Source organism: Leiobunum rupestre, chromosome 3 (assembly GCF_980474605.1).
Source record: "Leiobunum rupestre chromosome 3, qqLeiRupe1.1.hap1, whole genome shotgun sequence".
In the NCBI taxonomy this organism is placed as follows: domain Eukaryota; kingdom Metazoa; phylum Arthropoda; class Arachnida; order Opiliones; family Sclerosomatidae; genus Leiobunum; species Leiobunum rupestre.
Genome location: NC_143386.1, coordinates 42,099,711 through 42,113,866, shown reverse-complemented (window position 1 = coordinate 42,113,866; position 14,156 = coordinate 42,099,711). Strand labels below are relative to the sequence as shown.

General features: G+C 35.8%; 1 protein-coding gene across 1 annotated transcript; it reads right to left on the bottom strand.

The window, feature by feature from the left end:
• Positions 1-9,882: 9,882 nt before the first annotated feature.
• LOC149951822 (uncharacterized) lies at positions 9,883-13,796 on the bottom strand. Its single transcript, XM_090169681.1, has 4 exons — positions 13,451-13,796; positions 12,104-13,386; positions 9,943-10,042; positions 9,883-9,888 (listed from the first exon to the last, which is right to left on the bottom strand). The coding sequence occupies exons 1-4, from the start codon at positions 13,709-13,711 to the stop codon at positions 9,883-9,885; spliced, it is 1,650 nt and encodes a 549-aa protein (XP_090025807.1). The 5' UTR covers positions 13,712-13,796.
• Positions 13,797-14,156: the final 360 nt, after the last annotated feature.

Sequence of the window (14,156 nt, the reverse complement as noted above, 5' to 3'; positions counted from 1 at the left end):
AAATGACTCAATGCCCTAACTCTTCTTACCCGACTCCAAAAGCCCGGAACAAGCGAAAAGAAGCCCCCTATTAAGGTAAAGGCCAAGTGTGCCTAGTGTTCGGAATTTTTTATTCATTAACCACAAATTTTCCGATTTATTTACAAAACGTTGACAAAAAGAATATAATTTTAACTTATTTAATTATGTTTTTACGCAACCAAGCATTTATTTGAATAAAAGTGGTATTTATTTAAATAATTGTTTGTTTTATTTAAATAATAGGCTTATTAACTTTCGATTATTTAAACATTTTACAAGTTTTATTCAACTATTGGTTATTTAAATAAATATTATTTAAATATCGCCGAGCTTATTTTATTCATGGAATAAAATTAATAGACTGCCGAGCACTAACATGTAAGTGTGCCATTGCACAGGGGCCCCTGAGTTTACGGGGCTCCCGTCTTTGAACTAAATGTTTTTCCCCATTCTGTTGGTATTTTATGTGCTTAACACCATTGGCGTTAAAGGAGTCAAAAAGATAGGTTAAAATTTTTTAGGGGCCCCAATTTCTACTTTGCACGGAGCCCCCAATAGTGTTAATCCGGCCCTGTAGGGGTAAATCGATAATTAAACACTTTTTGTTATAAAATAACAGAGAATATCCTTTTTAGTAGTATATTCAAGAAACAAACAAAATTTCTTTAAGTTTGACTCGAATTATTGAAAATATGTATACTCATTAAATATATTAAATTATTTATCACTTTTATTACGCATATGTCTAATTATGTTCCTAAGCGTGTCATCCAGTCGAAATAATTACTAATTACTTATTAATGAGTAAGGATAAATAAACTAAAAAACACTTTGTGTACAATAAAGAGTTTTATTAAAAAAACTAGATGGCTAACATGAAAAATTGACAAGAGGATGATAAGAAATTTACACAGCTACATGAAACATAAATATAAACTGTTAAATATTACGCAGTAGACTTTATTAGAAGTTTCTTTTAAATTAGAAGTTTCTTTTAAAGACTTTATATTAACATTATAAGTTACATAAAGGCATTACAATAAAACTGGGTCGATAACATAATTTGGTTTTAGAAAAACATTCGTGTAGCTTGAAAATTTAATTTTACACTTGGCTTAGTTGGCTAACGAAAGTGAAATTCTATTAGGTTACTACGTAGGTAAGTGCAATTTTCTAATATGGCGTCGGATTTAAAATGAAAAACGGAGGTTTTATTAACTCAAAATAAAATCAGCCAATTTGTAGTATCTCTAATGGTGGCCCTACAGGTAGGCTGCGACAGGCAGTAACCCATGTAGAAATTTTGAGGGACCTCAAAATTCTACCCAAAATGATCTCAAATGTCTGAAGAATGACCTCAAAATGTCGCCTCAAAATATCCAAAAAATACCTCAAAATATTCAAAAAAATACCTCAGAATATCCAAAAAAACACCTCAAAATATCCTAAAAAATACTTCAAAATATCCTAAAAATACCTCAAAATATCCAAAAAAAAATACCCCAAAATATCCTAAAAATACCTAAAAATATCCTAAAAATGACCTCAATAAATCCCCAAAATAATGATCCGTGATTCTGTGGTAGAACGCTCAACTGCCTGGTAGGAGGGCTCAGGTTCGAATCCCGCCTGGTACTAACGCAAATGAAAAAAAAAATTATAATATACCCAAAGACACGGGGATTGTAAAACACCTCCTAAAATAATCGACTGTTCCGGAGCATTGGGGCTACTCTTTTTACTCCTTCTCTTACCCTTCTCCGAAATCTGGGAACAAGCGAAAACAAACACCCTTATAATGGTTTTTTCCCCCTAGAAGTTAGTGTGTTTTGAATAATTATTCAGTATCGTCAGCGTGGCTTTATAATTCGTTTAGATTATCACATCCATAGAAGGTCCACTATAAACAAACACAAAGCGGCTAAGGTCTTCCATTGGTCAGAATTGATCGAAAGACAAACCAGTGAAACCACACCTCCCTCATTTCACGATGGCCTTTATAAAACGTCGTAAAACAAAAACACAGCCACTATTAGGGAAAAGACCGCATGTGTGGGAGTTCTCATGCATCGTCATCCAAAGCGAGCCATAGCATGACTACGAAATATTATTGAATAATTGAAAAACACTTTTCAATTATTCAAAATCTCAAGTACACGGAAACGAGGCCACCTTAGCCATTATTGGCGGGAGGATCGAGGTTAGGATGGAGTTAATGATGCACCGCCACACGCTTCTACACGCCCCGTGGTGTACGTACGTCATTGTTTTGAAGCGTTTTGTATGGTTAGCGTGCTACGCTATACCCTTGAAAATATTCAACGTCAAATTCAAGTCGATTGTAAATTATTAGAACGGATCTAAGGGTAACGATTCGTGACGTTTTTGCGTAGTGCAAATAGTAATGTTACTTGGAAGTGCAGTTTAACTTAAAAAGGGGGACTCTGCATAATCAGTTTGGGCAACGGCGTTAAAACGCGTGTTCCTAGCCCGATGAATACTAAAAGGTATATTTTCATAATCGATAATGTTTAATAATTTAATAGAACCGATACGCGTTTGATCAAACGAGTGACGTTTTCTCAACAGGTGTAAACATCTGCCCCCTTTTACTCGCGTTTGACCACTTAAAATGTACTCGGCACTTCGGCCAATAGCCGAGACAAATATTTTGATATACCGGTGGTTTTACTATAATAGTATTAAATTTCGGATCAATATAACGTGGATGATATTCCTTATTGATTAAGGAAAGCTTTTGACTTAAATAAATGGCATATTGCGAAAATTTCTATCACATTCTTAACGTGCACACGAGTACATTTTGAGGTTTAGTTTCTAGAAGCATGTGGGAGGTAAGTAGTTCAATTTAGTTCTATTTACTTATAGGCTTTTATTTTTGCACTAACACTTATAAACTAATTTTTTTGTGCTTAAAATAGTTTTGAAAATGTTTAATTTTATAGTTAAATAGTCCTTGGAGCAAAAACTAACGTCGTGTTATACTGTAATGAGGGACGCCGTTCACAAATTACGTCACGTTAAAAATTGACCTTTACGCGCCTCCCCTCGTAACAAAGTGTAACGATTGGCCAGACCCCAACCCCCTAAACTACGTAACGAATGCTCAAACCCCATCAATTATAATAGAACCATAAACCTTTATTCAAAATCAAGCAGGGCCGGACTGGCTAGTAGTTGGCCCCACCGGCTAAGCAATCGTATGGGCCCCATTTCCCATTAATGCAAAATATTTCCTCTCTATTAGTTGCCCGGGCCTGAAATCAAGAATTTTTTGTTTGGAATCTAGAAAACTAACCATAGTCTTATCAATGATACCTTCAAATTATTGGTAATTGTGATAATAATTGATAATTGTAATATGTGACAGCACATATTTCAGTAATGCTTGTAAAACTACCCCCCCCCCCCGTGATTTGTGAACTCCCCCTAACATTTATATCATTAACTAATTAACCAAAGGTATTTTAAACCTTAGTTAGAGAAATGTTTGATCGTTACATATTTTTGGGCGGTAAATGGCCGTGGGTCTCAAATTAACTAACCAGACCAGCACAAAAACTATAGCAAAATGGTATACGGTCTGTGCACTTTTTCCATACGTGGTTTTTAGTGGGGGCCTAATATGTCTGTTACATAGTGAAATTAAATAAATATAGGTATCAATTGCTGCCCATTTGGGTCTGTAGATCAATTTAGATAATTTGAAATGAAGCAGAAATGTTAACACTTTCGTATAATAATAATAATCAGCTAGGCTAATACCCAAGGCACCAACTTAGGCCTAAGTCACCAAGCGACTTCAATCCTTTAATTCCGGTAGCCGGGTTACAATGCGTAGGAGGGTGGTGGCAAGCCCTGCAAGCCACGCGAGACAACAGCTCACTACATTAGCTATTACCGTTAACCTCAACAAGTTTTTATGGAAGGGGAAACGGAAGAGCTCGGGGGGAAACCCCTTAAACTAGTGGGGGGGGGGAACCCCTTAAACCAGTGCGAACTCAACGTGGAAGGAGTTGTGCCGAGTTTTCACCCAGTGCCACAAGCTGAGATCGAACCCGGCTTCTCTTGCTGCGAGGTGAAAGTGCTAACCACTCCGCCACCCCACCTATGGCTTAACCAGTGTGGTTTAAACCAGCCAACCCTCCTGATATTCAATTTCAATTTCAATTTTACTATATATTCAAAATATACAATATTTATCGAGCCAAATAAGGCCAAGTCTTAAAAGACTTTTAGTCGTCCGTAGTGTACTGGTAGAATACAGAATGGTTAAATTTAATGATTTAAAACCGGTAGCTTAATAAAAAGGTGTCCAAGACACGTTCGTTTTTAACCTAATTTCGGGTAATTTAGTTTCTAACATTTTTTTTAAAAGTTATCATATTAGATAAAGCGTTATACATTTTTATGCCCGTGTAGAAAATTGAGTTTTGTATTTTGGACGTTTTTACAGGAGAGATAGATAAGACGTTGTTATTTCTTAAGTTGTAATCAGCGGTGTTTTGCGTTAGTTGGAAGAGGCTCGTGTCTGAGCGAAGTACAGATTTTTGAATAAAAATTAGACAGTTAATTTTGTATACATCATAAATTTTTAAAATATTTAAGGCCACGAATAGATCTTTCGGAGGCTCATCATACGGTCCATTTAACCCAAAATCATTTCTCAAAAACTACATTTCACCCAATCCCATTTGACCGAAACAAATTTCTCCCAAGTCCATTTCACCCAAATCTATTTATCCCAAAAAGATATAAAAACAACATCATACGATTCTCCGAACTTCTAACCCATTTCATGTTAACCAACTGCGATAAATCTACTACTTTAACATCTTAATATATGAAACTTAAAATAACTTGTTTTTTTAAAAGATTAAACATGCAATACAAATGTATTCAAATTTAATTTAATTTTTAATCTATTTTAACTTGTTTTTTTAAGATTAAACATACAATAGAAATGTATTCAAATTTAATTTAATTTTTATCTCTTTTTTGACTTGTTTTTTTAAAGATTAAAAATACAATACAAATGTATTCAAATTTAATTTAATGCCATAAATAAATAACTTTATGAATTTTGGGTGAAGTGGGAATTGGGAGAAGTGGCTTTGGGTCAAACGGTACCATTCTTATCTTTTGGGTAAAGTGGGAATTGGGAGAAATGGGTTTGGGTCAAATGGGAACATACCGAAGTAATCTCTCCAGATTTGAATTAGCTGTATTTCCCCGGATGAGGTAATACCGAAAATTAAATGAGGGTAAATTATCGCGTAATACAGTTGTAAACATAGCCTTTCACTGAAAGCTTTCCTATTTTTACTATTAAGATAAATACCAAAAGCTATTTTATTACATACATGATCAATGTGATCGTGTCTCGACGTGATGGGTTTATAACCCTTTGTCGGGCGTAAACTGAACTAAAGAACTAAACTAAAGAAACGCTGGTCAAACAAGCTACCTAAATATTTATATTTTTCCACCCTTTTAATTTTAATATTATCAATGTTTATATTATGGTTCAAGATGAAATTTTTATTTTTGTTCACTAATATCATATAAACCGTTTTATTTAGATTTACTTCCAAGGAATTATTCGAAAACCATTCACTGAGTTTAGAGAGTTTGCGGTTTATTAGCCTAGGTTTACTAAGTCTTGGAAAACGACTTCACTTTCCAATAAAAAAGAATCATCCGCATACAGGGTGAGGGAGTCCGTATCATCCGTTCAAAAAATGTCATTGACCAATAGATTGAAAAGTAGAGGTGACGCATTCACATATTGCCTACAAGGAAATATGCAAAAAGGGGCGAAATCCACCCGAGGTACCTTCCTATTTAATAATGTTTGAGGTAGATGGCGACACTATAAAGTTTATGAAAAATAAACTTTTTTAAAAAGTTATTAATTTATTACTAAATTATACTAACGTTGCTAAAATGTTATTTAGTACCAAAAGCGGTGAAAACATAAACACAGAAAGTTTGCAAACGCAGCTTGAAACCAATGAATATCTTAAACCTCAAAATTTGCAAAATGTTTCCGATTGCTATAAATATTTATTGACATACGAGCAGGCATTCCCAGATCTCGTAAAATATTTCCAAATTGTATTATGCATACCTGTTGCTAATACTATTTCAGAGCGTAGTTTTAGTACACTTAATAGACTCGAATCATTTTTAAGAACAACAATGTCTGAAAATCGATTAACAAATTTAGCCTTGCTCTCTATAAATAGAGATTTATCTAATAGGTTAAGAGACAATCCTTTGTTGGTTGTTTACGAGTTTAGTAAAAAAAAGAGAAGAGTGCAATTTATACTTTGAGTTAAATTTTCAAATTTTTAAATATGTAGAAGCTATAAGAGACATATTGGAGGGCAAGCCACAGCTGCCACCAAATTATAAGGGGTAACTAAAATGGTAAGGGCCACAAAATTCTTAGGGGCCACAAAATATTTAGCCCACCCGTGAAAAAACCTTAGCGCCGCTACTGAATTATAGTACTTTAAATTCTTATTAAAAATATATAATTTTGTAATTTAAATTAACAATTAATTTTAACAATAGTTAAAACTCTCCGCCATAGATGGCACTATAATACAATTTTAAACTATCCAATCAGGGAAGATAATTTTATATTTTAAATCTCGACAAAACCGTTCTCCACTAAAAACTGAAAACTTTCAACCAATCGTTGAAAATCAAATTAATGACGTCATGTTGCTATCACAGCGCCATCTGCTAACAAATAACGTCATCACCTCGTTACCTCGGATGAATTTTACCCCTCTAAAGTTGTCTTTGCCCGTTAAAAATTGTAAATCGATCTATTGAGCCCTGCGGGACGCCACATTTTACATAATTTGAATTTGACAACTTATCACCATCTTTTGTCTTGTTAAGACCTTTTCACACGAGCCAACTTTTTAAATCAAAATGCTGAGTCAGCAAAAATGGATCAGTGATCCATTTTTTTCTCGCGTACATTTTTGGTGGATCAACTCATCGAACTTTTATTCACACGAACCAACTAGTTGACTCAACTCAAGTTCACTCATCTAGTTGGATCAAAAAGTTGGCTAGTGTGAAAAGGCCTTTACTCTGCAAAGAAAGATAAGAACTTAGCCATTCGTGTGGGCGCCCTCTAAGGCCAAGAATGTACAATTTATTAAGTAAAAGATCATGACTAACCTTATCAAAAGCTTTTTCGAGGTCGATAAATACACCAATCGCATATTTGCCGTTGTCTAGATTATCTAGTATTTCTTTTATACACCCGGTTTACAGCTTGTTCTACCCCCTTATTCGAAACAAAGCCGTATTGGTTTTTGTCAATTAACATATATTTGGTACAAAAATTAAAAAGTCTAGAATAAAAACATAAGTAAATTTTTTTCGTAAATACCTACAATATAGATCGAAAGTTACCAGGGTCAGAGATATCGCCTTGTTTATAAATGGGGCAAATTATGCCTTTTTTGAGTATATTCGGATAGGTACCTGAACTAAAACTTAAGTTAATTAAATAGACTAGAGGCTCGATTAAGTACATTTTTACAATTTTAATAAATCTTGGGCAGATACCGACCTCTCCCGCCGCCGCCTTATGTCTTATTTTATCTAGCGTTGTATTGATTTCATTTTTGTCGGTATCGAGTAAAACAAAGGAGTTGAGCGTTCTTTTCACGTTATCGTAGGGATAGTTAATACTATTAGAGTTTTTGGCGACAATAGAGCAGAAAAAATCGTTTAATATATCAGGAGAGATTTTGATCTTTTTTTAGTCGATTGTGACGGGTGGGACAATTCAGTCCTCTCGTCCATTTGATTAATCAGGGCGAGATATGTGTAACGGCCACGCCAACGGGGGGATACATGGGGACATAAGTCTATGTATTTGTACCCCGCTGCTCAGCCTTAAGCACTACAGCGGCCCACAAAACAACAACCAGGCCGGGACAAAAGTGCGCTTTGCGAAACAACGTTCGGCCAGTTAGACAGCCATCATGACTGGGGACATAAGTATATGTATTTGTACCCCGCTGCTCCGCTTTAAGCACTTCAGCGGCCACCTTAAACAACCAGCCCTGGACAAAAGTGCGCTTTGCGAAACAACGTTCGGCCAGTGAGACAGCCATCCTGACTGCCTCCCATATAGCAAACAAACGCCCTCATCATGGCCCAACAAAAGGCGACACCATGGGCTGCCCGAGACCCACCCTCGCACAGCTGAGGACTAGAGTGGCTTCCTCTTCCACTGCAAACTACCCTCCTTAGTAGGTTACAGAATTACGAGTGTGGAACACCCATGAGGTTCCAGTGACCCAGCGCCCCGATCAAATGACCTTGAGAGCCGGGTATGGAGCCCTGACTGGGGACAGGGGTGAGGACACCCGTGGTGGAAGTATTCCGACCACCCGTTGGAGGATTGGTGGCCTTCCTTAAACGGCCATCCACAAACTCTGCCTCCCAGACGCTTGGAATTGTTGGAGTATGCCATTACTCCCGGCAGATTTTGATTTCAGCAGTTTTTTGGTTGGGGTTTTATTTAATAGTTGGTTAATCAAACGCCAGGTATCTTTCATGTTTTTTGTTTACTGATTAGATTTTTATAGTGATTAAAACGAGCATTCCTGATTAAGTTCACACATTTATTTTTTATATTTTTATGTTTATTAATATTTTCGATAGTAGGGTAGTCACGGGCATGTCTTTTGAGTTTGATTTTAAGGCGTAGCTCTGTTTTAATAGTATTGTCGTCGATATCTTTTTTATTATACAGTGCGCCCCATTTAATATAGCTTACATTTGTGGTAAATTTATTTATGTTGTTCGTTGAGAAATTTCTACGGATCGGGATCTCTGTGGGGGTGTAAGGATAAATGTTATGAGTAATTAAAATTGGATAGTGGTCTGAGATGTCCCAGTTTTCAATTATTTTGGTATTTATATTAGAATTAGTATAGATGTGATCTATTAAGGTTGCTGAAGTGTTAGTGACTCTTGTGGGGACATGGATAAGTTGAGTTAAACCATTACAGTTTGTCAAGTCTTGAAGGGCTCGGGAGTCGTTAGTGGGTTTTAAAAGTTAAAATCCCCCTTAAAGGAAAAGTCCAGGTTGGGTAAAACTTGGGTCTATTTGAAATATCACGTTTAAATATACTCAAAAATATCATTCGTAAAATTGTATCTTTTTTTAATGACGAGAAATTAATTTTTAAACGAGCCAAATTTACCCGCCAAGCGAGCTGCCATTTTATTTCGCCTTCCCTAAGCAGACCGCACGCGGAGCAAGCTCGCGCAGGGAACAGAGTGCTGTTATAGCGCGAACAGCGCGTGATTAAAGTCCTAAAACGTCACTGCGAAACAAAATGGCAGCTCGCTTGGAGGGTAAATTTGGCTCATTTAAAATTTAATTTATCGTCATTAAAAAAAGATACAATTTTACAACTGATATTTTTGAATATATTTAAACATGATCTAAATAAAGAACAGAGAACCACTGTTGTACAATAAACTTTAAAACTTTATTAAAAAGCTATGCTACGGCCGTTTCGGCGCTAAAACTGGCGACGTCGTCAGGCAAAACTAATCTAGAGACAATTTTTGGCCGAGAGTTATTGAGAGAAAACAGAGTAAACACGGTTCGAGTGTAGGCACAAGAATAACAACATTACATTTTATACCAAAGCAATATTCCCCTGGTTAAGTAACTGTACATAGTGCATAGCAATCTCCTGGGCGGGGCCATCAATGTTGTTAATAAGTCGATTAGTTTATTGTACAACAGTGGTTCTCTGTTCTTTATTTAGTTATAACATGTACAAGTTACTCCTAAAAACATATTCAGTAAACATGATCTTTCAAATAATCCAAATCTTACCCAACCTGAACTTTTCCTTTAATTATGTTATCCTCCTTAATTGAGTTAAGAGTATAAATTATGGTTTCGAACGCATTTAGAAAGTCTTTTATGTTACCACCAGGCCTGTAGATTATGCATAAAATTTGGTTATTGATTTTAATTGCGTATGATTCGATATAATCACTAATTTGACAAATACTATTAATAACTTCGAAATCAAGATCAACTAACATAGAACCCGATCCCACCTCGAACTCTGTCCTTTCTACCCAATCCAGAAAAACGATACCCGTTAATGTAGTCGGAAAAAGTATCATGATACCAAGTTTCCACCAGGGCAAAAACTTTTATGTCGTCAGTAAGATTGAGAGAACTGTTACAGAACAAGTAGGCAGTGCCGTATTTCCGCCTAGGCCAACCTAGGCCGTGGCCTAGGTGCCCATCCTTGGAAAGGGCCCTCCAGTAACCGTAATTACTGTATTCGAAGGCATAAATCTATAATATCAATCGTAATTTATATTGAAGAAATTCCTAGGAAGAAGATTTTGTTTTAAAATCACCAAAATTTCTGCCTGGCAGTTTACGGACGCAGCCTTAAATCGTAATGTTGCATAATTATCGCATATTTAGTCGGCGATTGTTAAGAGCTTTTATTTAGTAATATAAACGTAGAGCTCAGACTTCTACGGTGAATCAGGGAAATTCAGGCACAGCCTAGTTCCAGCATGGATAGTAGATTTTAGAGGATCGGTAAAAAGCCTGGTTTCTAGCCCCGTAAACCAATCACACTAAGGGAGTCGTCCAAGGTTTTTAAAAAAAATAAAAAAATATCGCTAAGAGTGGACGATACTGTTCGAAAAAAGAAAAAAGATAAACACTAACAAGGAGACGACCAGAGGTGTTACACACCGATTTTGTTCAAACTAGGGGGGATTGTAACTTGAAAAATCCTAAAGGGAATTTATTCAATGGGCAACGGTTTTACCATGGCAACGAAAAATGTTTTTGACAACATAAAATGGAAATTTTCCCATTGAAAATAACATGGGATTTGGACCTATTCCAAGGGTTCCCCCCTGTGAAAGATTTTAAAAAATTGAAAAAATTTTAAAATACCAAAATTATAAAAAAAAAATTTTAAAGTTGACGAAAAAAATCAAAATTGATCACATTTTGATCAATTTGAACCAAATGGGTGAAAATGAACCGATATGGCTTAAATAGGAAAAATTTCAATATTATGTTGTCAAAAACATTTTTCGTTGCCATGGCAAACCCGTTGCCCATTGAATAAATTCCCTTTAGGATTTCTTAAGTAACATGAAGGTCTACCAATCCCTCGAGTTTGAACGAAATCGGTGTGTAACACCTCGGGTCGTCTCCTTGTAAGTACATTTTTACGTCAAAAGGTATTTTTTCACGTTTTTATAGATTGAATATGATATACTAAATATCAGTTGATAGTTTTTATTGAATTAAAAAACCAAAATTACGTAACAATATCAACCGCATTAGATTGTTATTTTGAAAATTTAAGATCACGTGGTACAAACGACCTTGCAAGACTCCCTCGGAGTCTCTCGAGCTGATTGATACGCGGGGAGAAATAAAATGCAATGTGGAAGGGTATCGAAAACCTGTCCTCTTAATTTACTGTCCATGGTTCCAGGGATAAGAGTAAATGCAGCGCGTGAAAAGGGGGCCCAGACTCCTTATCTGCCTTTGGGCCCAGGATCTCTGCAAGTACGGGAAGTTGGCCGAAGCACTTCTAATATTACTGTACAAAATATTAAACAAAAAAAATGTAATAGGTACTAAATTTGAACGACTTTTGAACTAGTAAAATCGTACTTATAATTAGCCTTTTCAATTTACATAGAGCCACGTAGTAACAAATGCGAGAAGCTCATGAACTGCTGGATTTTCGTCTGCTAAGCCGACGATTTTTCAATAAAGCGTCTGCTTAGCAGACGAAAATCCAGTAGTTTGTGAGCTTCTCGCATTTGCCACTACGTGGCTCTATGTAAACTGAAAAGGCTAATTGGTATTTCCAATTTGAATTTGATTAATTTTAGTGAATTTATATTTCTCTGGAAGTTTTGATTTCGCGAAGGTGCGCAAAAAGTATCTTGCGCTCTCCTGTTCTTGGCTGTAGGGTCATTCCATGGACTAATTAATGTATACACCCTGTAGACCAAATCCTCTTCAACTTTAATTTCATCCGCAACAATTACAAAGTAATCTTCGTGATCAAATTTTTTAGATGAAAGAAAATCGCTTTTCATTTTAGCGAAAACATCATTATGAAAACCTGGAGTTGCACCAAGGCTACTAGCATTTCGAGCTAGTGTACTTTTTGATGGAAGTATAAGGACTCCAGATTCATTGAGGGACTTATAAAGACTTGGACTTTTAGCGTACATGAATAAGCACCATTGTATTACAAGAGGGTGCCATCGCCGTCTGTTCTTATCCTTTTGAGTTAACATTTTTAGTTGCGTTCTTAAAAAAAGCCGAGAGAAATCATTATTTTGTTTGTCATGCTCCAAATTGACTCCTTCCTCTAATATCTTTAAAAGGTATTCATGATCTTGGTCCGATACTTCTATCTGTTTTCCCTTTTTTGTTATTTGTTTCATCATTTTGCGTTGTAGCCTTTCAAGTTTTCTTTTAACATTAATCTCAAAATTTTTACTCTTTCTAAGTTTCTGCTCTAACTCAACTTTACTTAGATTTGAAAACTTGGTAATACTAGTTTCGGTTTTCTTTTTCTTCCTACTTAGTGTAACTTGAAAACTTAAACGTTGTTTGGCGCAAAAGAAACACCTTCTCCGGAGACTGTCTTTCAATAGTAATTCACAAGTCACACTGTGAATAGCTCCAGTAACAGAATTTTTATATCCATTATTTTGTGGCCGGTTTTCAAAAATATTAGCCATAGCAATGTCTCCATTTCCACCGCATAGATTGTACCCGTTTAACAAGATCAGCACACGTTTCAAATTTTCTTTGGAGTTTATTTTAAAAGGAAGTTTGTAGACATCAATATTTTCAAGTAGTTTCCCAAAGATTTCATACTTGGTAGATAATTCTTCATCCAGTTTGACAGAAAACACAACAGTATCGGTCCCTTCCTTAAATTTATAAAATTTCAGGCCATCTTTCACCCGACTCATTGCCCACTCAAATGGCAGAGAGAAACCCGCAACCAGATCATTTAAATTGAGGGCAGGAATACTACTATCATGAAATTCAGTTGTGTCCATATTTGTGCAGTCGGATAAAAAGTCATCTAAATGAGTTTTAGTGCTAGAATTATCTCCGTCCTGTAATAGGTTTAGCTGCGGTACTTGTGGTTTTTTTAAATTCTCCTTGCCATTAACGGAGTACAACAAAGTTTCTTGTGGAACATTTTGCACCATAGCCGTTGCAGATGTAATGTTGCGTTTCAGTATTGATACATACTCCTACAAAAACAAAACCTTATTCTTTAATCTCATTCAAATTAATTTTAGTAAATATAGTACTCACAGAATGATTATGAATTGGGTCTGGAAACTGTTCCGATGGTCCCTTACCACCCACAAAATGGTTTGAACATAAGTATGTATTACTATTTACTCTGTCTAATGGGTAGTCACTTCGATTTAACCAAATTATCCATCTTTGACACTTATCAAAACTCTTCTTAGCCTTGGGAAAAGGTATAAAGAAAACGTCTTTCATATGTTCTTTATCATAATACCTAGAGTCACTTTTACAAGCAGGGTAAACACACAATTTGTTTCTCATAATTATTATTTTGCAAATCACTTTTCTTAAAAGTATATTTCAAATATTAAAAGTTCAATCCTTTTCTTAACTAGGCTATGTCTTCAAAGAAACCGTTTATTTGTTAGCAGACGAAAATTTACAGAAAAATTCAAACTACTGCCAAAAGATAGCGGCACATCCTTTTCCGTTTTATGACGTTTGACTCGGCTAGCTTGCCGGAGGAGGGGGTGGAAGAGGGAAAGACATTTAACAAAACTCTGTTGCCTTTTTTTAAAGGAGAGTACGGCTTGCGAACCGTCCCTGTGTATACATTAATTAGTCCATGGTCATTCCATGACAAAACGCCTGCCACAGAACACCCGACCCCTTTCGATTTTGCCCAAATTTTGTATACAGGGTTTTTTGGGCCTAGGAAAACGATTTTGACAGTTTCATAACGATCGGTTCAGCCGTTTACGAGATA

Bases quoted from the DNA above. Each gene is read 5' to 3' on its own strand.
- LOC149951822 (XM_090169681.1), bottom strand. From the start codon at position 13,711: ATGAGAAACAAATTGTGTGTTTACCCTGCTTGTAAAAGTGACTCTAGG. The intron at 13,387-13,450 runs GTGAGTACTATA...TTGTTTTTGTAG, and splicing joins ACCCAATTCATAATCATTCT to GAGTATGTATCAATACTGAA. The intron at 10,043-12,103 runs GTATACATTAAT...CATAATCTACAG, and splicing joins GAGGATTTGGTCTACAGGGT to GCCTGGTGGTAACATAAAAG.